This window comes from Canis aureus, chromosome X, assembly GCF_053574225.1.
Source record: "Canis aureus isolate CA01 chromosome X, VMU_Caureus_v.1.0, whole genome shotgun sequence".
Taxonomy (NCBI): Eukaryota; Metazoa; Chordata; class Mammalia; order Carnivora; family Canidae; genus Canis; species Canis aureus.
The window spans coordinates 41,344,695-41,370,046 of NC_135649.1; the positions used below are offsets into that span (position 1 = coordinate 41,344,695).

The following is a 25,352-nucleotide window of genomic DNA, read 5'->3' on the forward strand; positions in this document are numbered from 1 at the left end:
TCAAAGATGAATTGGAAACCAAGGGAGTAGAGCACACCTTCCTAATTTCCCACTACCTGTGGAGCATACTGGTCATTTAAGTTTTTGGTGCTGCAGTTTTTCTATGTGTCACTTCATGACTTTGCTTGGAAGCTGACCAATTAAAAGGAAGCAGTTCTTTGAGCTCCTAGAGGAGAGTAGAAGAGTTGTTTTTCTATGTTTTTCCTTCCTTAATTCAAAGCCTTACCTGTTGATACTATTTCCAAAATTTCCAAGGCACCTGATTATGTTGTAACATGATCTTCTAGGAGATAATTGAGGAAACTGATCTCATGCAAAGCAATAACCTGGGAACATTCCTTGAGTGAAAGGACAACTGAGGAAAAAGGTTAGCTGAAAAATCTCAACAAAAACACAGACCATGGCTGTCTGTTCAATGCTGTATCCCTGTATCTGGCACAATGCCTGGCACATCATAAGCACTCAAAATATATTTATAGACTAAATGAAAGAATTAATGTTTTCATCCAGATGACATTCTTCCTCATCATTTACTTGGCAGTGATTTTGGAGAAATTGTGTTCTAGCAGATGTGTGTGTGGCATGCAGGAAGCCTTGTGCCCTCTGAGGAATAGCTGTGTCTGTTTTTCAGATCAGTTGCTGAATCCCTCAAAAAGGGCTGCACAGTTGAACCTGAGGGCTTTGACTTGGTCACCTTGTACTTCAGTGACATTGTGGGCTTTACCACCATCTCAGCCATGAGTGAGCCCATTGAGGTGGTGGATCTTCTCAATGACCTGTACACACTCTTTGATGCCATCATTGGCAGTCATGATGTCTACAAGGTAAGTTACTCAGCAGAGAAATATATTCTAGAGAGGAATTTTTACATAAGGCTCTTCTGTATATATTCCAAAATTAAAATGGAATTTTACTGAATGTTGTTATGAAAGGAGATTTATTTATTTATTATTTATTTATTTATTTTAGTTTCAGATGTAGAGTTCAATATTCATCAGTTGTGTATAACATCCAGTGCTCATCACATCACGTGCCTCCCTTAATGGTCAACATCCAATTACCCTGTCCCCCCGGCCCACCTCCCCTCCAGCAACCCTCAGTTTGTTTCCTATAGTAAAGCATCTCTCATAGTTTGTCTCCCTTTCTGATTAATGAAGTAAAATTTAAATAATATACCACTTCCATTGGCATATTATTAGAAGTGAAGGCCAGACAGAAAGCATAAAATTTCACACTTTACAAAATAACAGGATAAACTCAGGAAGAGATTGCTAGTCAGATTTCTCTTGAGCCGTTTTCTAGAACTGAGACTAAGAAGAGGTTGGAATCAAAAGGGTTATTGCACTTCAGTGGCTAAGTAACCACAGTAACCACATCATGCTAGGTATTGAAGGGGAGACAGAATAAGCATTGGTGCATTACCTGCAGTTGGTGAGTGCTACAGAGTTCATCTTGGTAAAACTTGTGTAGGTCTAATAGATGCTATTAAAATTTGGTTTAGTCCCTTAAGTACCATTTTTATACAGGAGGGAACTCTGGCATTACATACATCAAAGAACTATTAGACCTGAGGCTCTTTGGGATTGCTACAGGGTAACCAAGAGCTCACGTAGTGGACTGAGGTCTAAAGAAGTCATTAACTATGAGGTTCAACCCCCTGCTCCCACCTTCCTCCCATCCCTCCAGCTGTCAATTTCCACTCTTCTTATCAAGGTTGCAGAAGATGAGCAGAGAACAGATGACCACATTCACTCATTTGAGTACCATGCTTCCTTACCCTTGATTTTTTATGTGTCTTATCTCTAGGCAGAAAATGATTAAAAATCTTATAGCTGTGCAAGGCCATTTCCACGTTATCTACAACATGGATACTTGTCTTATTAATGGAGAGATATGCCCCAGGCATCCCAAACTTTAGACAGCTCCTTTATCCCAGGAACCAAGGTAGAAGTGGGGAATGAGTACCTCCATTCACTGGATCCTTCACAGTAGTCTGAAATGTTCTAACTCTCAAATCACACACAGGGCAGTGTGTTTATCTCAGATTAGACAGGGCCCTTTCAGGTCAGGTAGAAAGCCTCAGGGATAGGCCAAGCCACCTAAATAGGGCTCGGAAATAGACATCATACCTGTCAATCACCAGGAGCTGCAAACTAATGAAGAAGCACACATGAAAACCACATGGAGGAAAAATCCATGGAATCAGACTACCTGTCTTAACTTGTTGAACTCAAGCAGCCTGAAGAGAAAAACAAATCACTGAAAGCTGATTCAGTTGAAACTAAAATCAAAGATGATTCAGTGTGGGCAATAACACAGCCACTGGTTTAATCAGTGCAGCTGATACTGTTCAGACAATTGTTGGAAGTCTTAGGGATGAGGCCATAAGATATTTTGGTACTTCATGGCTGCAGTAGGGAGTCAGTGGGCTGTTTCCAGGATAGAGCACAGCTATACAAATACAAAAATGAAATCTATTTTTTCAGTCCTGTTTATTAAAAACAACAGTGCAAAGGAAATAAAATTGAACCAGCAGTGGGTCACCAAACCCATTTGTGTTTTCATTTTCTTTACCTGTAAAATTGGAATCACCTCCCCTGGCACTTGATAATCTGAAATGGAAGTGAGAAGGTTACTGCAGAATTATGAAGCTGGTGATTTGTTTTCAATTTCCATTCTCCTGCCACCACCCAATATCCACCAGACCCCTTTCTATACCTCCTCTGCCCTTTCTGGTCCTTCTGCTGGCTCATGCCACTCAGAGTCCCCTATAGCAGTTCCATACCAAGGCTAGGCACTGCCCATGCTCCCTACCTTCTAATCTCCTCATCCATATCTGTGGGGACTCCTGTGTGACTGACTCGTTTTGGGCAAATGTCAACGACTATTCTTTAATAATAGCCAGTCTGTGACTCTCTCCCTCCCATATATTTCCCTTGTACCTGTTGCCTTCCTCGGTGCAGGCAGGCATGCATATTTGAGGGTAGGGATCCCTTTCTCCAATTGCACCAGGTAAGGGAGGCCCTGTATGGAAGTATGGTGAGGTGCAAAGTCCCATGGATTGAAAGCAACGTTGTTACTGGCTATATAGAAAGTTATGATGAGAAGCCTATTGCTGATCACTAAACTTTCTCTGGAGTGGAGTCATAGCCATCATCCCAGAGCTTGTGTCAAGACATATCAGTTTGGTGATGATGATGATAGCTTGTACTTATCCACCATGCAGGCTTTAGGTGCTTTGGCATATATTAAGTTATTTAGTCCTTAGGAAACTGTAAGGTAGATACTGTGATTATCCCTATCTTAAAAAAAAAGGATACTAAAGCCCCGAGAAGTTAAGTGACTTGGCAAAGCCACACAGTTTGTAAACAGTGCAGCTGGGATTCTAACCAAGGCAGTATGATATCAGAATTTCGTGGTCTGAACTATTGCACTGTTAGTGCAGTTTTCTAGAAGAACATGGATTTTAAGTGGATCCAACCTTGGTACTAGCTGAGTCTGACTGGCACATTTCATGGAAGTCCTTCCAGCTTACTTGTCTTTTGGATTTACTCAAAAAGCTTCAACTTAGTAGTTACCTAAAAGAGTAAGCAGGGATCCCTGGGTGGTGCAGCGGTTTGGCGCCTGCCTTTGGCCCAAGGCACGATCCTGGAGACCTGGGATCGAATCCTACGTCGGGCTCCCGGTGCATGGAGCCTGCTTATGTCTCTGCCTCTCTCTCTCTCTCTGTGACTATCATAAATAAATAAAAATTAAAAAAAAATAAAAGAGTAAGCACACTTCTTTTGGGAAGATGAGGAATACAGATTTCCCTTTCTTTACAGGTGTCTCAAAGGAGTTGAGGGCAGGTATTGCTGCCCCTTAGAGATGTGGCACTAGGAGACGAGGCGGTAGCTGTTGGAAAAAGATTCAGTTCTCATACCAAAGGGACTACAAAACTAACTCCATTATATTAGCAAGGCAAAGCAGAAAGACCCCTCTTTCTTTCCCTTTCTCTATACTTGCCTTAAGGCTGACCTAGCTCATTTACCTAAAGTCTTCTAGAGAAATACTTGCTAGAGGAGCACCATATGCACTTTCTCCTGGGGTGCTCTTCCATGGACATATATGGGTAGTCCCAGAAATCTTCCCTTTCCCTTCCCTCAGGAATTACTTTGGGCCTGATAGTTCTCTAGGGCTCTCCAGGAACCTGTAAAGTAGCTTCATTTAGAATCTGTGGGTGTGGGACCTAAACATTAATATATATATTATATGTATTATATAATATATATTATGTGTATGTGATATACATATGTAATTACATACATATGTATATGTATGTAATGGACATATGTAATACATATGTATATATGTATTAAATACATGTATATATGTATTTTTGACATAAAGCTCCTTAAATGATTCTAAAGTGTAGTTAGACCTTGAACCTCTGACAGTCTCTCTCCATCTTCTTTATTTCACAAGAAATAAGCCTCCCTCATACCCCTTAAACTCTGTAAAACAAACACACACACACACACACACACACACACACATGTTATTTGCCTACTTATTCTATTTCCCCTGATTCCCAGGTAGAGACCATTGGAGATGCTTACATGGTGGCCTCAGGGCTCCCAAACAGGAATGGAAGTCGGCATGCAGCTGAGATTGCAAACATGTCCCTAGATATCCTGAGCTCTGTGGGTACCTTCAAGATGCGACACATGCCAGAGGTGCCAGTCCGGATTAGAATAGGCCTGCATTCAGGTAACGAAAGCCAGCTAAAGTAAGAAAAGACATGCACATGTACTTCAAGGGAAAATTAGAAAAGGTGGGGGAGGATAGTTCTTCTCTGATTACTGGCAGCTGGATTATCTAGGCGTCTAGTGCTGCCTAATTTCTTTATGCCTACCCAAGGTTTATTCTCTTCCCAGCACCTGTACTAACCCAGTGGGCAGCAGTCCTTGTTCTAGGTACCAAACCCTTTCAATCGACCTTTCTTGTTTGAGACATTTCCTATGTGCCTCAAGGGAAGACTAGAAAAAGGGTAGTGCACCCCTCAATACTTTATACTTACAACTTCCCTCAACTGGCTTTTATGACATGCTCATCACTCTCTGAATGCTTTTTTTCCATTATACTCACTGGCTCTCTTAGCAACTTCTGCTCTCTAACTGTGGCTGCTCTCCTATTGTCTGCAAAGCTCTGAGTTGTGGTCTCCTTGCTCTCTGCATGTCTTGATTTCTGTTTCTCAACCCACTTCATCCTGGCTTTCATTTTCTACCATTGTCTGATCATCTCTTCTGTTTCTGTCTGCCCCTTAAATATTGATAATCCCCCAAAGTTCTATCATTCATTCACTTTTTTATTCCCCTTACATACTCTTCTCTGCCATGTCTATGGTTTAACTACCACTTGTATGCTGATGACTTCCAGCCCCACTTCTGCACATGTCTTCTCCCTTAAGCTTCAATCTTGTGTATCAGACTTGCTGCTGAAATTTCCATCTGAATGTTCTATGTGGATCTCAGACTCAAATCTGAAACAGAATTATTTTCTTCCCACATAAGCTTCCTCCTCTTACTGTATTCTCCATTTCAGTTGGTGGCACTACCATTCACCTAGTTAATCCAGTTAGTCTTGGGAGTCATCCTCCTTGACTCTTCTCTCACCCTGAATTTCACCATTCAACCATTTACCAAGTCTTAAGCATCTTATCTTCTAAATATTTCTTGAATCTGTCTTGTCTGTATTTGCCTCTCATGATTCAAGTCTAGGCCACCAGCATCTTTTGCCTGGATCACTGCAATAACATCTCCTTGCTTCTACTCTTGCTTCTTTCTATTGATCCTTCTTATAGTCAACAGCATAATCTGTTTATATGTCTCTCCTTCATTAGACTTTAGGCTTCTTAATTCTTTGGGGAGGATGGTGCCCAAGTGGCTTAATCACTTGAGCATCCAACTCTTGGTTTTGGCTCAAGTCATGATTTCAGGGTTGTGGAATTCACACTCAGCAGGGAGTTTGCTTGAGATTCTCTCTCCTTCTCTCTCTCCCCCTACCCCCTCACTTGCTTGCACACACTCACTCTCTAAAATAAATAAAAAAAATATTTTTTAAAAGTTAAAAAAAAATTTAAGTAGGCCCATGTAAGCCTTGAACTCATGACCCTGAGATCAAGAGTCACATGCTCTACTGACTGAGACAGCTGAATGCCCCTTTTAAAAAATTTCTTAAGTGGGTTGCATGGGTGGCTCAGTGGCTGAGCATCTGCCTTAGGCTCAGGGCATGATTTCATGGTCCTGGGATCGAGTCCCACATTGGGTTTCCTGTGGGGAGCCTCCTTCTCCCTCTACCTGTGTCACTGTCTTGCTCTCTCTGTGTCTTTCACGAATGAATAAATAAAATCTTTAAAAAAAAACAAATAAAAAATTTTAAAGTAATCTCTACATCTAACATGGGACTTGAACTCACAACCCCAAGATCAGGAGTCACTTGCTTTACCAAACAAGCCAGCCAGACACCCTTAGACTATAAGCTTCTTGATGACAGGAACCTTATCTTTTTTTTAAAAAAAAATTTTCATTGGAGTTCAATTTGCCAACATATAGCATAACACCCAATGCTCATCCCGCCAAGTGCCCCCCTCAGTCCCATCACCCAGTCACCCCAAACCCTCGCCCACCTTTCCACTACCCCTTTTTTGTTTCCCAGAGTTAGGTGTCTCTCATGTTTTGTCACCCTCACTGATATTTTCAGTCATTTTCTCTCCTTTCCCTTTATTCCTTTCACTAATTTTTATATTCCCCAAATGAAAAGAGGCCATATAATGTTTGTCCTTTTTCAATTGACTTATTTCACTCAGCATAATACCCTCCAGTTCCATCCACGTTGAAGCAAATGGTGGGTATTTGTCATTTCTAATGGCTGAGTAATATTCCATTGTATACATAAACCACATCTTCTTTATCCATTCATCTTTCAGTGGACACCAAGGCTCCTTCCACAGTTTGGCTATTGTGGATATTGCTGCTATAAACATCGGGGTGGTGTCCCGGCGTTTCATTGCATCTGAATCTTTGGGGTAAATCCCCAGCAGTGCAATTGCTGGGTCGTAGGGCAGGTCTATTTTTAATTCTTTGAGGAACCTCCACGCAGTTTTCCAGAGTGGCTGTACCAGTTCACATTCCCACCAACAGTGCAAGAGGGTTCCCCTTTCTCCACATCCTCTCCAACATTTGTTGTTTCCTGTCTTCTTAATCTTCACCATTCTCACTGGTGTGAGGTGGTATCTCATTGTGGTTTGGATTTCTATTTTCCTGATGGCCAGTGATGCGGAGCATTTTCTCATATGCATGTTGGCCATGCCTATGTCTTCTTTGGTGAAATTTCTGTTCATATCTTTTGCCCATTTCATGATTGGATTGTTTGTTTCTTGGGTGTTGAGTTTAATAAGTTCTTTATAGATCTTGGATACTAGCCCTTTATCTGATATGTCATTTGCAAATGTCTTCTCCCATTCTGTAGGTTGTCTTTTAGTTTTGTGGACTGTTTCTTTTGCTGTGCAGAAGCTTTTTTATCTTGATGAAGTCCCAATAGTTCATTTTTGCTTCTGTTTCTCTTGCCTTCATGGATGTATATTGCAAGAAGTTGCCATGGCCAAGTTAAAAAAGGGTGTTGCCTGTGTTCTCTTCTAGGATTTTGATGGATTCTGTCTCACATTTAGATATTTCATCCATTTTGAGTTTATCTTGTGTATGGTGTAAGAGAATGGCCGAGTTTCATTCTTCTGCAGGTGGATGTCCAATTTTCCCAGCACCATTTATTGAAGAGACTGTCTTTTTGCCAGTGGGTAGTCTTTCCTCCTTTATCGAATATTAGTTGACCATAAAGTTGAGGGTACACTTCTGGATTCTCTATTCTGTTCCATTGATCTATGTGTCTGTTTTTGTGCCAGTACCACACTGTCTTGATGACCACAGCTTTGTAGTAAAACCTGAAATCCAGCATTGTGATGCCCCCAGCTATGGTTTTCTTTTTTAATATTCCCCTGGCTATTCGGGATCTTTTCTGATTCCACACAAACCTTTTTTTTTTTTTTTGATTCCACACAAATCTTAAGATGATTTGTTCCAACTCTCTGAAGAAAGTCCATGGTATTTTGATAGGGATTGCATTAAATGTGTAAATTGCCCTGGGTAACATTGACATTTTACAATATTAATTCTTCCAATCTATGAGCATGGAATATTTTTCCATCTCTTTGTGTCTTCCTCAATTTCTTTCAGAAGTGTTCTGTAGTTTTTAGGGTATGGATCCTTTACCTCTTTGGTTAGGTTTATTCCTAGATATCTTATGCTTTTGGGTGCAGTTGTAAATGGGATTGACTCCTTAATTTCTCTTTCTTCAGTCTCATTGTGAGTGTATAAAAATGCCACTGATTTCTGGGCATTGATTTTGTATTCTGCCACACCGCCGAATTGCTGTATGAGTTCTAGCAATCTTGGGGTGGAGTCTTTTGGGTTTTCTATGTACAGTATTATGTCATCTGTGAAGAGGGAGAGTTTGACTTCTTCTTTGCCTATTTGAATGCCTTTTATTTCTTTTTGTTGCCTGATTGCTGAGGCTAGGACTTCTAGTACTATGTTGAATAGCAGTGGTGAGAGTGGACATCCCTGTTGTGGACAGGAAACTTTTCTTACTCATGTTTGCATCCTGAATGCTTAGCACACAGCAAGTGTTCAGTATTTTTCTTTTAAAGAAAAGTCCTCACCTCTCATTTGTGCTTCAGTTCCACATCTCCAATGCTCTTCAGTATATGTCTTCTTAGATGGTTCACCATTATTTCGAATTCAACATGTCTAAAAGTTCAAGTCACCTTTTCCACAAACCATAAGCCCACGCCAATTTCTTCATGGTTGTTAGCCAAAAAATCTGTTGATTCTCCTTTCACAATGTCTCTCTTTCACCTCCCCATCATCTCCTTCCCTGTATTCACAACCTTATGCTTGCATTATAGCAACAGCCACCTAACAGGTTTCCCTGATTTTACTTTCTCCCCTTTTAATGCATTCTATACACTGATCTGAGAAGAAAAAAGGAAAAAATCATTGTCACATAATTCCCTGCTCAAAATTCTCTAGTGGTTCAAGGTCCTCAATCTTGTGCAGCCCAATATTCAATCTTGACTCCAGTTTTTCCCTAGCCCCTGAACTAGGCTGACTGCTTTCTCTAAGAGCTTCCCAAGATTCCATGCTCAATCTAAACCACAAATCTATGATTCATGTCCCTTTTCTCCTACTCAAATCTTACCCACCCATCAAGATTCAAATAAAATCCCGCCTTCTTCATTCTTCTTGACTGAACCATGTCCTAATAAGAAAACCCTTCCCCCCCCCAAAAAAAGAAAACCCTTCCCATTTTCTAAATTATTACAGCACTTTTGCTTTTACCATTTATGTTACTTCAATTATACATTGTCTCGGGTTGTTGCTTAGTTGCTTCTTGTTTAGTAGTCTCTTCTCTTTGACTATAAACTCGTAAAGAACTGAGACCATGTGTTACATTTCTTTTTTATTCATCATGGTGCCTTAGCTCAGTGCTCAATTAATGCATATGAATGGGTAAGAAATGAATTAGTATGAAAAACGTAAGTTTTGTAGTTCTTTTTTTAATATTTAATTCATTTATTCATGAGAGACACATAGAGAGAGAGGGAGAGAGAGACAGACTCAGGGACACAGGCAGAGGGAGAGGGAGAAGCGGGCTTCATGCAGGGAGCCTGCTGTGGGACTGTATCCCGGGTCTGCAGGATCAGGCCCTGGGCTGAAGGCGGCGCTAAACTGCTGAGCCACCTGGGCTGCCCGAGTTTTGTAGTTCTTATTTATTTTTATCCTTATAAATTAAAGAAATAACTTTTTTTTAAAGAAATAACTTTTTGAAGCAAAAAACACTTAATTTCTTTTTTAAACTCAGGAAATAGCAAAAAGATAATGTTGAACCATTTTAAATAGAAACAAAGCAGAGTCCAGAAATGTAATGGTGGAGAACTTTCTAGATACTCCTGAATTAGGTTTTCAAAATGGTCTCTGAAATTTTTTTCAAGTAATGTTCACTGTCTGAACACCTAACATGGCCATATTGAAATGTAAGAACAAAATACATTCTAATGGCAAATAGAAAATGTTCTTAAGGGCAGCCCGGGTGGCGGTTTAGCGCTGCCTTCGGCCCGGGGTGTGATCCTGGAGACGCGGGATCGAGTCCCACGTTGGGCTCCTTGCATGGATCCTGCTTCTCCCTCTGCCTGTGTCTCTGCCTCTCTCTCTGTCTGTGTGTTTCTGTCATGAATAAATAAATAAAATATTTTTAAAAATTCTTCAATTATCTATCCATATTGCTTGTCCATGTCCCTAACACAAATGATTGAAAATCAATTCTACTTCTTTTCAGATTTTCCAATTGTCTTAGCAATAATTCTCTTGGGAAATGAATAGCCCCATGAGATCCCTCTTTCCAACCCTAAGACATAACAAAGGCTCAGTTTTTTTTTTTTAATTGCAACAAACCTGCTTGGATCCTGAGTCTCTGCTGAGGCCTTTCTGGTTTGGCTTTTATGCTTATTTGTCCCCGTTGACAGATCTAAGCATCTGTCTGTATACCTGTTGACTATAATGCCAACTGACTGCTACTCTACAGGGCCAGTTGTTGCTGGAGTGGTGGGCCTTACCATGCCCAGATACTGCCTATTTGGAGACACTGTGAACACAGCTTCTCGGATGGAATCAACAGGGTTACGTGAGTCTCTAAGTGATGGGATGGGATGGTAATCTCCTATCGTTGAAAAAGTGGTTATTCTTCAAGAGAGGGAAGGAGAGCAGAATACCTGATGTTTTAATGTTTTTTGAAAAAGTAAGATAATTTGAGAAGATTAAGATTTTACACACATTTTTTTCCTGGTTTCTAATGGCAAGCCAGTAGGGGGTGATGTTGTATTAAACATGTACCTTTCTTGTTACAGAAATGAAGCTGTAGCTAAGTGACACTGAAATAGTCAATTTGATTGAAGCAACTAAAGATGTCCTTTGGGTAAAGAAAAAAAAATGGCTAGCCTAGTGGGTTCGGGGAAGACATGTTTAGAAAAGAGAAAGTAGGGGACTGGCATTTTTAGTTTTTCAAATAGTTTGTGGAGACACACACAGAATCAGCTGCCTCCCACCCAAATGCTGTTTGCTGCTCTAGTCCTCTTTCTGAACTAGTTAGGATCCCAAGAGTTCTGGTTTTATCAAATAGCCCCATTGAATTTAGCTAGCAATAATCCCTCAGTCTAAGGAGCTTGGAATTTTGAAATAATTAATTCCAATTTGCCTGTATATAAAACCCTTAGTTTCTATCAAAACAGGCATGGTGTCAAAATACCATTTCTTTCCCCCTTCTTTGAGAATAAAACTGTAAACATTTACGCCATCTGTCTGTTACTGGCACCTCTTTATTGGTTATTTTCTGCTGGTACTAAGGCAATGTCAGAATCACAACATACCTTTACCTTTATCATGGTTGAGCAAAAATTTGTTTATACTAATATAGGAAAAGCACAGAAAACAATAATAGGTACTATACACAGGTTTCATGGGTATTCTATTTAAAATCACTTAAGCTCGTAGAAGCCCTGGCTTTGGCAGCTGCTAGACAAGATAAACTCTTCCCAAACTCCAGCAGTATATGCAGACTAGTCCCTGATGATATGGTGGCCTATATCACAGTGGGTGGTGCTCTGTCTGACCCCACTCCTCATCACTCATGTGCAGAAATGGGCTTGCACAATGGGTCCAGTCTTAGTCAATCTAGCATGTGCGGCCATGATTAAGGAGGCAGCACAGAACTTAGAAGCTGTTGTCAGAATAAATTTTCTCACATCTGGGAAAGTCTTCGAACTCCACAGACATGGCAGAAGCCATGGAAGTAGTCATCCAGGAACCACTGCATGCATATGACTGCTCTTAAAGTGCAACCCAAGATGAAGTGAAATTGATCATGGAATCACAATGCAGATTTGGCACAGCACACTGGACTGATGTAAGCTTGTAGAAGACTGAAGTCATATTCTGGTCTGCACCAGGGAAACTCCACTCACTTCATATTGGAAAGAGAGCTGAGAGCAGAAACTGAATTTTCAGATTTAGGTAGCACCTTGTCCAGTGATCAGCTAGGAAGAAGAAAAGAGTGAATCATACACAGCAATTGTTTGTTAAGTACTGACTATGCAAGGAAGGCATTGTGAGGGAAACAAAGAAGCAGACATATGTGGTCTCAGCACTAAAAGAGCTGGTTAGTGTGCTTTTCTGGAAATTAATGACTGGGACCAAAATAGGGCATTAAGCTCCACACCCGACTGAAGATTTGTAGAGGTAGCCTCATGTTGAATATGAGACCAGGATATGTCATAGGTCTATTAAAAATTAATTTCATCAATATCCACTTTATGCCCAGTTGAATTCACTTACTCTGGAATAGAAGTAGCTGGTGACCCAGTTCTGGAGTGATTCTCCTTGCCACACCCCTGAGTGCTAGTTGGAATGAGCTGTCTCTCTCTTTTGACCTGTGTATTCCTCGCTAGTAGGATTATGACTGACCACCAGATGCTAGTGGAATGGGGCACAGGGGGCTGGCTAGCGGGGCACCTAGATGAGCATGTGGCTTTTAGGAACCCTTTCTGAGCAGAGGTTTTGGGTGACCATGGATTAGTGAGTAAGACACAAATAACAGTATTGAGCTCGAAGGAAAGTTATGTTATTATGTTATGTTATTATCTGCAAGTTATTACGAGAACACATAGAAATTTCTTGAAATTCTTTCCAGCCATGCCTTCCTGCTTAGATTGTTCTCAGCTTCTAAAAGAATTATTTTCTCAAGTATGTGTGGGAATAACTCTTGGACTTGTATTTCAGACTCAACTTGAACAAGATCTTACTTCATAGGATAATACTTTTCAAGAAAGTCAAGGATACTATCTGAGTTAATAATAAATGATTGTTCTTCACCAAAGAATTCCACTTAGTTGCTACATAAAATTTTTAGTCATAGTCCACAATGTTAACACTCTTATCCCAAGTTGGGCTCATTAGTTGGGAAAGATACACTCGTGTGTGTACACAGCTAGATGCATCCACCCAAAGGAAATTTATAAATCTATAATTGCCATAGAATGTTGACAGAGATCTTGGGGCATTTTTTTATTGATGTTATTTTAAGTGCAGCAGTATTGGAAGATAGTTGTACGAATGTGCATGTTAAAAGACACCCTTTTGTCTCTTAAGTAGGATATATAGACCTCGGGAGCTCTGCTTTAGCAGTAGCCTGTGGATGAAGCTGCTAGAGCCTAACTTCCCTCTGAGGAGGTCACATTTCAGCTGAGAGCACAGTAGTGGTAGCTGGTTTCTCAAACACAACCCTGGAGTTAAATTAACACCTTTCTATTGCATGGCCTTTCATCTGAGATAGTGTGTAGGAGGCTGATAGGTGCTATAGCTAACACCTTATTTGGGCCTGGAGAAGAAGGCCACCACTCTCTTTTCCTCCTCCTGTGAAAGCCTACCTGAAGCTCTCTCTCTCTCTCTCTGGGACTTTCCTTAGGGTCTCCTTCATTTAGGAGGGGGGACATAAAGACTGCTAACTCTGGGAAACGAACTAGGGGTGGTGGAAGGGGAGAAGGGCGGGGGGTGGGAGTGAATGGGTGACGGACACGGGGGGTTATTCTGTATGTTAGTAAATTGAACACCAATAAAAAATAAATTAAAAAAAAATAAAATGTGTAGAGTCACTAAAAAAAAAAAAGGAGGGGGGGTATTTATTACATTAATATTTTCTCACTGATTTTACCTGGAAGAATCCAAAATCACACCTGTCTTTCTTTTACAGCCTACCGCATTCATGTCAGTCATAGCACGGTGACAATTCTTCAAGCTCTGAGTGAGGGCTATGAAGTGGAGCTTCGAGGAAGGACAGAGCTCAGGGTATAATGTCCTTTTGTGTGTGTGTGTGTGTGTGTGTTTGTGTGTGTGTGTGTTTGTGTGTGTTTTAATCAAACCACTTGGACACATCTGCCGAAAGGGTTTACCTGGATGTCTGAGACTTAGAGCTATAATTTGGGCAGAATTTCCAAGCCAATTTATGGTCCCAAGAGAGTGTTCCTTTTTGCCTCAGTTTTCTTCTCTTTAAAATATGGCTACAGTGAGGAGGATTGTTAGAACTCCTTCTGAATTTTTCAGACTATGAGCTGCATCTTTCTTTCTTAAAGGATTGCCCAGAATTTGGCTTTTCAGTGAGTTGCACTATTATTTACATCTTCTAACTTCCATTTTGTTTCATCTTTGGCAATTCCAGACATGATTCAATAAGCCAAAGTCTATTTGCCTGCTCAGTGGTCACCTTTCTAATTTTTCATCCATACCATTGACACCCCCCCCCTCCATTTACAGAGTGGCTTTATGTCTTTTCCCAAGGACCAGGAGGAATAAAGTCAGTTCCTGTGAAAGACAAACATTTTGTAGCACCTTTTCTCTGTTATGTCTATCTCTTGATCTGGGATTCAGGATTAGATAATTTTCCCTTTTCTTTCTTTCTTTTTTGCCATCTCCACTGGATTCTTTTCATCTTCCTCTGGTAACCCCAGAGCCCCTGGCTTCTCCATTTGTATGAGACTCTAGACATCTGATCATCTAACTTTTTCATTTTTAGACAAAGAACCAAGGCCCAGAGAGGTGAAGTAACTTGATCAGGGTCACACAGTCAATTGATGGCAGAATCAGGCCAAAACCCAGGAGGTCTGACTCCTCACTCAGTGCTCTTTCTATGGTACCATGGTGCATGAGAGTCATTTTCTCAGTGATTATACTTGGGCAAAGCAAAACCCAGGTACTGAGTGATGCACACTTTGCTCCTGTCATTGGCAAGCCTTCCTCAAATAGTGGCAATTTACATGTAAAAGAATTTCAGAAGTTAAAGTTTGGAAGGTTTGATTCTAGTTGATCACTTCCTTTCCTTGCTAGTTCTAGTTTTTCACTTCCAATGGATCCTAATATCTTCTAGCAGATGGGATGAGTCATTTATGAGTGGACAGAGGTTCTTTTCCCACCTCTCCAGAAAACTCAGTGAGATGATGGGAGTGGCAATATTATTTGAACAGTGAATCACATCACTCAAGGCTTTTGTGATCCCTCTCTATATTGACATTTCTTAGCAGAGGAAGATAAAGGTGGCTTTATTTCCTGAGGCACTTTCCTCTCAGTATTGCTGGGCACAGATTCCATCATTTAAAAGCTGAAGAGCTGAAAAGGTGACAATTTTGCAACTGAAAAGGAGACATATGCCCACACCCCCATGGTTTTTATTGCCCCCCAAATTCCAGTCGGGAACAATCATATCTTTGGAATAGACAACTTCTTCATTGTTTTTTACATTTGTTTTTATTTAAGTTCGATTTGCCAACATGTAGTATAACACCCAGCACTTATCCCATCAAGTGCCTTCCTCAGTGCCCATCACCCAGTTACCCATTGCCCCCTCCCCCCCTCCCGCACCCACCTCCCCTTCCGAAACCCTCTGTTTGTTTCCCAGTGTTAGGAGTCTCTCATGGTTTGTCTCCCTAATTTTTCCCACTCAGTTCCTCTCCTTTCCCTTATAATCTCTTTCACTATTTCTTATATTCTGCCCATAAGTGAAACCATATGATGATTGTCCTCCGATTGGAAGGACTTTAGATTATATTCTAGTGTGATGAGAAACAATAGGAAAAATCACCCTTTGGTTTAGTGATAAGATTGTAGGAAGGCAAAAGGGAAAGAATCAAGACAGTTAATCTATTGTGGTATGGGGCATCTGGGTGGACAGTTGGTTAAGTGCCCAACTCTTGGTTTTGGCTCTGGTCCTGATCTCAGGGTCATGGGATTGAGAGCCCATCGAGCCCAAATAAAATCTCAAAAACAAAACAAAAACAAATCATACCTTTGGGTGTTTGGAGTACAAAAGCAGGGCTACTTCAAAAGGACCCTTTGCAGCTTCACAGTTTTCCTTACCCCAAGGAATTTGGGAACACGCTATAGCAAGCTGGAGGAAGAGGCAGGGAGAGCTTCCCCTAAGGCCATGTCAGACTTTGCTTAGTGAGGTGGTAGAGGCTTCCTGATTGAGAGGGAGATAATGAGAGAGAAGGGGGGGGCAAGGGAAAGGAAGGAGCAATGTGAAGAAAGAAGAGAATAGGAAGTCTCAAAGAAAGGAGAAAATGGGAGGTCCTTTCTGCCTCTGTACCTCTGCCCCCAACCAGAGGCAGGTATTGGATATTACATACTAGGGACCGGGGGACAGAAGACTCCTTGCCCTTTGGGGACATGCAATATATCCCAATAAGACCATCTCACCAGCACACTTCAGAAATTCTAATTCAACATTTCCATCCCTTGTTCACTTTGTGTTGCTAGAGAGCAAGAATCACTTTAGTACATAGGTCAGAAGGGCCACATTTGATAGCCTTTGTGATGGCAAAGATGATAGTTGAAATCATCTTCTCCTTCCAGCTGACTGATGCTTGAAATTCCTCTATCAGAGCTTCTTCTCTTGGACTCAAGGATTGGATCCAATAACAACACTCTTTTCCTACTCTATCTCCTTCACTGGAGTGGTAACACTTAGTTGTTTCCCCTAGTGGAATCAAAGGTGTAGATTGGATTGGGTGAGAGAAGAGAACATAGTGCAGTTGAGTAATTAGGTGGGTGGGGGTTACAAAGAAAGACATCAAACTGAGAAAGCTGAGGTAGATTGGGGGAGGACTCATTTAGAGTTGACAAGCTCAGCCTCTGAGAAGTTGTCCTACTGCCTGCTCTAATCCCCTCTGTACTGGCAACAAATCATCAGTGTGTAACTGGCCAATTCTATTTTTTAAAAATTTCTTTCCTAATTGCCTAGTGATAAGTCGTCTTATTACCTCTTCTCTTACATGAGTCCTATTTCAGTTATTGTTTTTCTGACGTCTGAAGCTTCTTGCTGAGCCTTTGTATATATCTAGGCTTATCAGCTGTATTTACTAGGGCCTCTTAGGTACATTTACATTCTGAGAAGACTTTCCTGAATGGCTGTTCTAAGCCAGTTTATGTCATTGCCAGAGGTGGACACTTGTGACCTTGTCTCTGAATTCTGGGGCCAAATAAGATTTGATTGTCAGGCCCCTAAGCTGTAGTCCTGTTTGATTTGTGATTTCTCTTTTTCCCCAACCACTTCCACCCCTATCATCAACACCTAACACTCATATATATGTTTGCACATGTATAAGGATGTGCACACACACATGTGCACATGCACACATATACCAGCAATTGAGCTAAGGAGGTTGGGGCCACCTGAGTGGCTCAGTCACTTAAGCATCCGACTCTTGATTTCAGCTCAGGTTATGATCTTGGGGTTGTGAGACTGAGCCCTGTGTCAGGGTCTGTGCTAGGCATGGAGCCCACTTAAGATTTTTTTTCTCTCTCATTCTCCTTCTGCCCTACCCCAACCCCCATCTCTTAAAAAAAAGGAAATAATGAGGTTGTGTTGGCAGAGTCATGAAGGTCAAAATGTCTGGTCTCTAATTCTTGTCCCATCAATGACTCAATGTGTGACACTGGACAAGTAATTTTGTCCTCTCTGTGCTTCCATTTCTTTACATAGAAGCCTCTTCTGACCTGTGATTATCAGGAAGCTCATTAATCACAATCTTTAAAATTCTCAACAGTTGCTTTTTGGCCTCTAGACCTGTCCCTTGACTCCAGGGTGTTGGAAAAGTTACATGGTATAGAAAGAAGAGCATTTAAAATTTGGAGTCTAAGTTGTTAACTAGACTTACTGTGATGAACATTTTACAGTATACATGCAATATATATCAAATCATTATATTGTACACCTGAAACTAATATAATGTTGTATGTCAGTTATATCTCAATAAAAATAGCTAACTCATAGTAAAAAGAAAATAAGTAAAACTTGGACTCTAGTAAAATTGGATTCAAGTTCCAGCTATGCGTGCTTATTGACAAATCATTTAATTTCCATGAAACTCAGTGTCCCTCTTTTCAGAATGAAGTTAATAATAAGCCCACCTTCTAGAGGTTTTGTGAGAATTAAAAAAGACAGGATATGCCAAAGTGTCTTAAAAGTGTCAGGCCAAAGTAAGATGCTATTATTTGGGGGGGGGGTTTCCAGGACTGCCTAGGGATTGATACTAAGTCAAAGGGCTTGCTTTAGGTTTTAGTGGTTGCATACTTGTTTTCCCCCTTTTCTCTCTTTAGCAGAATTTTGGAAATAGGGTGGGTAAACAGAGAGCTAGGATTCTAAGAATTCTCCTGGATGGGCTCCATAACCTCAGAGAGCCCTTGGGGCTCCCCTGCATACTCTTTGATTTGGAAGCTTGCCTGAGTCCATAACACTCCCATTTTCTTTTGCAATCATTGGTTTTGGCATCCCAGTGTGTGTCCCAGGACTCACCCAAATATCTGGACAATCCTGGAATCTACAAAGCTCCTTTGGGGATTGGCATGCTGTGCCTATAGTCTCTAGATCTCAAGACAAATAGCCAAATATGCTTGGGAGTTGGGATCCTCAAATTTGAGCTTTAAGAGTATGTTTTAGCAAAGTGAGGTCCAATGACACCTTGAGTATTCCAAGTACTCAAGGATTGAGTTTTCCAGTTAATGGAATAGTCTATGTACTAAACAACTGTTCTGTATGAGACACTGTACTAGGTACTGTGAGGAAAAGAGCTTAGGAGGGCAGAAGATTTGGGCTTGTATTTAGAGCCCAAAACATGGCCTGATAGTGTTTTTATTTAACGACACTGTGAGCTTCTAAAGCACAGAGCCATTTCTGTATTTCTACACCTGGTATAGTGAGGGTAGAATAAATATAATAGGTGTTATGAGTATATTTTAAAGTTGTTCACTTCTGAAAACAGAGTGGCTCCAAACAGTCCAATTATTTGAGGTTTAGGGTGAGTTGGTTGCCAGCTAGTGAAGATTGGGCTGTTGTGGTATTCTCTTCCTACTTGCCTATAGTGGGCTTATTCAGAGCCTTGAGCCAAATATCTGCAAAATGCTTTTAGATTCTTCCATTAAATGTGCTTATTATTATTATTATTATTATTATTATTATTATTATTGTTGCATTATTGTTAAGGGATGAATATATGTGATATATAATAGAGAAAAATGAATTTGATATTTAAAGGGGGTCAAATCTAACTGAATTGCTAAGTTAAACAATTTAGAACTGTTCCAAATGAGATCAGCCAAGAGTGAGACCATATTTCAGGTTAATGAGTTGGAAACACATCCCATTACTTTTCTCAGTCTTAGTAAACACATTTTTTTCCCTTATGGGTTGGAAGAAATGAAAGAACAGTTGAAAGACAATTGAAAGGAGGAGAGTGAAACACATTGAGAAGAGTGCTTGTTGGAAAGAGGGGAGGGTGAAGCAGAGGCAGAAAACTTGGCTCCTCTGAGGTCATCACTTAGGCTCTGGGGTGACCAGATGGAGTTTACACTCCTTTTTTCTTCTCAGAATCCATGGTTCTCGACAACCAAGAAACTGGGCTGTAGATGGAGGCTTCCCTGGGGTCTCTCTCTACCTGTGAAAATCCCTTGGAAGGAAAAAAGAACACTGCAGAAATGTAGACTGCTTGGGACACCTGGGTAGCTCAGTGGTTTGGTGCCTGCTTTCGGTCAGGGCATGATTCTGGATTCCCCTGATTGAGTCCCACATTGGGCTCCCTGCATGGAGCCTGCTTCTCCCTCTGCCTGTGTTTCTCTCTCTCTCTCTGTCTGTCTCTCTCTCTTTCTCTCTGTGTGTGTGTGTGTGTGTCTCATGAGTAAATAAATAAAATGGTTTTTTTTTAAAGAAATGTGGACTGCTCTAAGCAGCCAGGGTGCCCTGGCCTTTAAAGTTGCACAGCCTGCTTTCCATATCTATTCCAATTTTTGAATTTCGTGAGAGCCTTTGGCGAGTGTTTGGGGGAGATAGACTCTGAATATTTGTACTCTAGATACAAAAGACAATGGGATGCCTAAGGCTAAAAGATCAGGGCAAAAATGACAAACAAAATCTTGAATTCAGCATCCAGATATTTGGTTTCTATGAAGCCAAACAACCACACATTCCCAACGATGGAGCTATGTGACAGTGGGTAGACAAAGCATCTGGATGACAGCTTCAAATGGTGTTCATTTTTCTTTTTCTTTCTTTTTTTTAGAGAGGGGAAGGGGCAGAAGGAGAAGGGGAGAAGGAGAATCTTAAGCAGGCTCCATGCCCAGGATGGAGCCCGATGCAGGGCTCGATCTCACAACCCTGAGATCATGACCTGTGCGGAAATAAAGAGTTGGAAGCTGAGCCAACTAAGCCACCCTGGTGCCACCAAATGGTGTTAACTTTTCATCTGCTTGCTGTGTCAGCTTATGGAACTTGCCTGAGGCTCGGGTATATATAGTAAGGAAGCTGTGTAGGAAGGAAGACTCCAGGGAATGGTGACGAGGGTGAAACAGAGCCAATTCTGAGCCCAACTGAATGCTTATACCCCATTGACCAGAAAATAAGGAAAATTGGGAAAATTGGTTATAGCATGTTTAAGATTTTCTGTATTTTCTATAATAAGGGCAAAGGCACAGAAGAGACTTTCTGGCTGGTTGGAAAAAAGGGATTCACAAAACCCCTTCCTGTGCCCCCACCAATGGGCAAAGATGGGTAAGTAGAGTTCACACTTAATTAGAGTCTTCCTATGTCCCACTCTGCTCCACTGTCTTCACTATTTTTGTGTCTCTTCTGCCCCATAGGCAAGTGGGCCATGGCTTACAACCAGTAGAGATTGCAGCCTTCCAGAAAAGAAAAGCAGAAAGGCAGCTGGTGAGAAACAAGCCATAAGGTAATGGCCAGCAGGAAAACAGCGCATAGGAGTTTGCCATATTTTCAAAGCTGGGGCTCCCTTTGGCATGGGTGCCCGTCTAAGCCTACACTCTGTTGGCAGAGTGTGATGGAGTTGGTGAATTTCCAAGCTCCACTGAGTTGAGCAAAAACCTTGTGGAGAGGCCTGTTGCAGAGCAAGCTGAATTTGAGGGAGGTCAGCTGCCCGGCCTGAGAGGCCCTTGCTTCCTGCACAGATAACACATTTGAATGTTAACAAGGCTGGCCTTGTCATTCAGTTATCAGACAGGTGCACCTGTCTGTTTCATTGTCAAGTACCTGGACGACATGATGAGCCACCTCACGTCTTTGGAGATTCACATATATCTAAGCAATACAGCAATATTATGATGATCCCCTTTTCCCAGGATCCATTGGCAAGACCATCTTTTAGGGGATGTTATGTCACTTCCACTGGAGGCACTGCTTGGTCCCTTCTGAGGTTGGCATTGCCAACCAAAATAAGATTGGTTACTCCTTGACTGCCTGGCTTGAATTCAGGACAATTTCCCCCATTGCTCCTTCTCCTACAAGAATGGTATGATTATGAAGCAGCAACAACAGCCTAATTATCAAGAATTATCCCCATATATTTATCTCTGAGGAATCCATTGCTTTCTGGGGCTCCTGTCAGTATCTCTTCTCTATCTTACTTTCTTATTTTCTCTTTTATGGAGACTTTGACCCTAAGACCCATTGCTCTGTCCACATATTATTGGAAATAACAAGATTCTGAATTAAACATAAGGGCATCTTCATACACTCTATAAACTCCTGCTCCCTTGTTTCTTAGCATATGTTCTTAGCCTAGTTTCAGAATAATCACAATTCTAGCAGCAACTGCTAAATACATCCACATATATTTTGTTTTACTATTAGCCTCTGTTGATTTTGTCAGCTCTCCATGACTGATTCTCTCCTAAAGAAACCCAGTGCGTCTTCATTTCTCCAATTATCACAGGTACCCTCTGTAAATCATAATATTTATGCTTCAGAAAGGCTTCAGTACTGAGCATGCGGCTGCCCTGCAGCCCCCTATAAAACCCTCTGCCGTCCTGCCACCTGGGATCTAGCTCTGTTTCTTCCTATTGGTCAGTACAAGCAGATTAAGCAGCTGGGACACACATTCATCTAATTTCCAGTATCATTCTTTCCCCTGGGGAAGGAAACACACAGACACACATAGGCACACAATCTCTTTCTCTATCTCTCTATCTTTCTCTCACAGCAAGAAAGGTCTTGGAAGCTCTTTAAGGGTTTTCCCTTTGATGGGGTGGCATAGGCATTTTAGGCACTGTGCAAGAATCTATCTGTTCCTAAAAATGTTTTGGAGTTTGTAGAAGACACTGCAGCTGACTCACCATCACTGGCTGTGTGCTTTGTAGTGTTTTCCCAGCACTGAAAATGGATGTGCCTTAGGCCATTTATACTCACTCATCTGGACCCCCTTGATAGAGGGCAGGCTTCTATGGGCTGTGAGTATATGGGATGGATTGAAGCCAACTGGCCCCAATGTGGATTTGACCTCTGATCTTGGCCTCATTAGCACTTATGCTTTAATTAACATGTTAATTGACCACAGTGGCCTTGGCAGACTGTACAAATCACAAAAGTCCTCAAGAAAAGCACCCTTGACAAATATCAGAAGGCTTGATCCAGATCTAAGAGCTCTCAGACATCTTGCTTCTCTCATTAAATGTCCTATGTTGATGTCATCCAATAACACCACCTATTCTACAATGTTACCAACTTTCTATGAATTTTCGGCTGACTCCTAGTGAGATAGACACAATTCACCGAAGACCCACAATATCAATGAATGCCTTTCACCCGTTGTTGTCATGGGAGTTGTTAGGGGAAAATCTGAAACCTTTAGGGAGCCCTCTGTGGTCAGACGTGGAGGAAAGAAAGATGCTGTGAAAGGGGCACAGCTTTGGTGAACTGACTGCTATGGCTGCCTCTCAGGCAGGGCCATGCTGTCTACCTAGTAGCTCCTTTTTCACGTCCCCAAATATCTACCACGTTCCAAACCTTCCTAAAGGTTATCATGTCATCTAGTTATTTTCCCTAGAATTTCACCAATTGGGCTTCATTTGGTATTTTTTTTTCATTTGGTATTGATGAAACTTTTAATCATAGATGTACCTTTTGGAGGTTAAGAGATGATTAATCACTCATACCAGAGTGAAGGTGAACTGAGCTAGATGTTCAGGAGCACTTGGAAGTTTCATTCTGGTTAGGACCAGGAGCAATGAGGAAGTTTGGCAGCTATGAAGACTAGAAGGTCATAGTAGATGTCTTTGGACAACATAAGAGCAGTGGATCCCTGGGAGATGGAAGAAGGGTGAAAACAAGTACAGGAGTGGAAAAGTCAGTTTAGATTTCCCCATTTTTAAGTCTTTGCTCTGGGTTTTCTTTGGACACAAAGAATGGGAAGAAAGCATGCTTTTCCATCTGCTCTCAGGACCTAGGACCTCTGCCAGAGCTCTAATATAACTGCTTCATGTGGGTTAAATCAGCCTTTGCAGACTGGCCTAGAAACCTGACCACCACATATATAACACAGTTTCTATGGAGCAACGCATTCCAACTTCCAAATCATTGACTTATAAATGTTTAGGACACATCTCATTAGTAAGTTAAAGATTACTTATATATTAACATGCCCTCTTTTTTGTTAAATTTGTAAAAACCCTTATAAATAGCAACATCTAGCTATGCAGACCTGACACATATAATGTTTATTTGTTCAGCAATCCAGGAAAGTTTAGCAATTTGCAAGCTCTTTGCATAGAGTGGCGTTGTGTGGCTTGGAATCATTCATATTGAAATCCTGTGAAAGGCCTAGGATGGAGAAGGTATACTTACTGTGTTCTCTTTCTCCTACCCAGGAGTGAAAAGTTGTGAGATTGGAATCTTCTCTTGGTGAGGCAATGGAAAAGCTCACTCCAGTTCAACAAATTGTTCTGCCTGGGCAAGAAATTAATGAATTACTATACAACCCTCTGAGGATGACCAGTCTATGGGGTTATTCAAGCCTAATTCCAGTGAAAGGGGGCTCCCGGAAAGTAACTTTAATAAGTTTTGTTCATTACACAGCTATCACCAAAAAGGCCATTTGAATGTAAACTGCAATGGATATGAAACCTAAGGAAAAGTAGAGAACCACCTCCAAGTTTAGTCATTGCGAAACAGCAGGCCCAATTTGGACTAAGATAAGAAGGTCTCTATTTTCACAGAAAAAAGTAGGAGGCACTTTGTTTTCTTTTTCATTTTGTTTGAATCTCTAGAAAGTATTTAATGAGCATAATTTATAACTCAGATACTATGAGATTAGTGCCAGGAAAAAAAAACTTCCAGCAAACATACATCTGAATCTCAGTCCTCTGTGACCTCAGTTGACTGGAATGCATAGGAAGTAGAGGGAAGGAGAAGAGTCTGCTTAATTGTGTTGTTTGGATAATTGAGGGCTAAGAAGAAGTTCCTTTGTTTTCTTATTGCTTATTATTCAAAATCTTTCCACAACTGTCATGGTCTCTTTTCCTGTGTAAGTAAAGAGAATCGAAGCAACATAATTGAAGTCTTTGCTAGATAGGTGAGGAGCTCACTGGGCCTCAGGGTTATATTCTGAACATGATGGAAGAGATGTAAGAGATCTTGTCAGGGTAAAAGATACAGAAGTAGTGGATTGAATTGAGCAATTTCCTTTAAGTTTTATTCTTTTTCTCCCTTCTCCTGCTGACCCAGCCTTTTAAGCCCCTACCCTGCTCCCTAAAATAAATCCCTTTGAACATTTGTTTTTACTTTGTGCTCTTAGTTTTCCAGATTCTACTTTCAAGGGGTTATTGGCAGTGGCTTGCCACAGTCACATGGACCAAAGCAATAAGACTTAAGTCATAGGCATGTTTAAAATAGTTAAGCAAGCTTTTCCTCCCTTTTATTATAAAAAATAATCTCTTTATTAAAACAGCTGAACCCAAACATATCAGCCAGTAAAGCAGTTAATTCTTTTAGAACAAGCTTTTTTTAAAAAAAGAAATGCCTAGAGTATAACTTGATACCTTTCTCACTCATATTTAATTTTTCCATTATCAACTGACCCTGAATCTAAGCTTAAAGTCAAAAGCTCTTCCCGGCAGTTTCCCCACTACTTTCACTCAAAGCATCCCTGGACTTTTCACAGAAACTTAACCTCTCTCAGCCTCAGATAGTCTCTTTACTACGCTAGAGCTGTTTGAGAGGATTCAGAAAAGGCTGAAGTTACCTTTCAGCTTCCTTGATCAGAGTTTCTAATTCCTTTTTCTAGGCATGGCAGAGGAGTAGACATGAAATATCATCCTCTACTTGTAGCTAGGTCTCAGTCAAAAGCTGAGCTTTTAAGAATTCTAGGAAGGAAAAAA

The 25,352-nt window shown here is 41.0% G+C and overlaps 1 protein-coding gene across 1 annotated transcript in view; it reads left to right on the plus strand.

The window, feature by feature from the left end:
• GUCY2F (guanylate cyclase 2F, retinal) overlaps positions 1-24,729 on the plus strand; it is a 99,202-nt gene extending 74,473 nt beyond the window's left edge. The window contains exons 13-19 of the mRNA XM_077890404.1: positions 632-824; positions 4,575-4,749; positions 10,678-10,776; positions 13,897-13,991; positions 20,648-20,736; positions 20,826-20,914; positions 23,844-24,729. Of these exons, the coding sequence (XP_077746530.1) occupies positions 632-824; positions 4,575-4,749; positions 10,678-10,776; positions 13,897-13,991; positions 20,648-20,736; positions 20,826-20,913 (739 nt within the window). The 3' untranslated portion in view covers position 20,914; positions 23,844-24,729. The remainder of the gene's footprint in view (positions 1-631; positions 825-4,574; positions 4,750-10,677; positions 10,777-13,896; positions 13,992-20,647; positions 20,737-20,825; positions 20,915-23,843) is intronic.
• Positions 24,730-25,352: the final 623 nt, after the last annotated feature.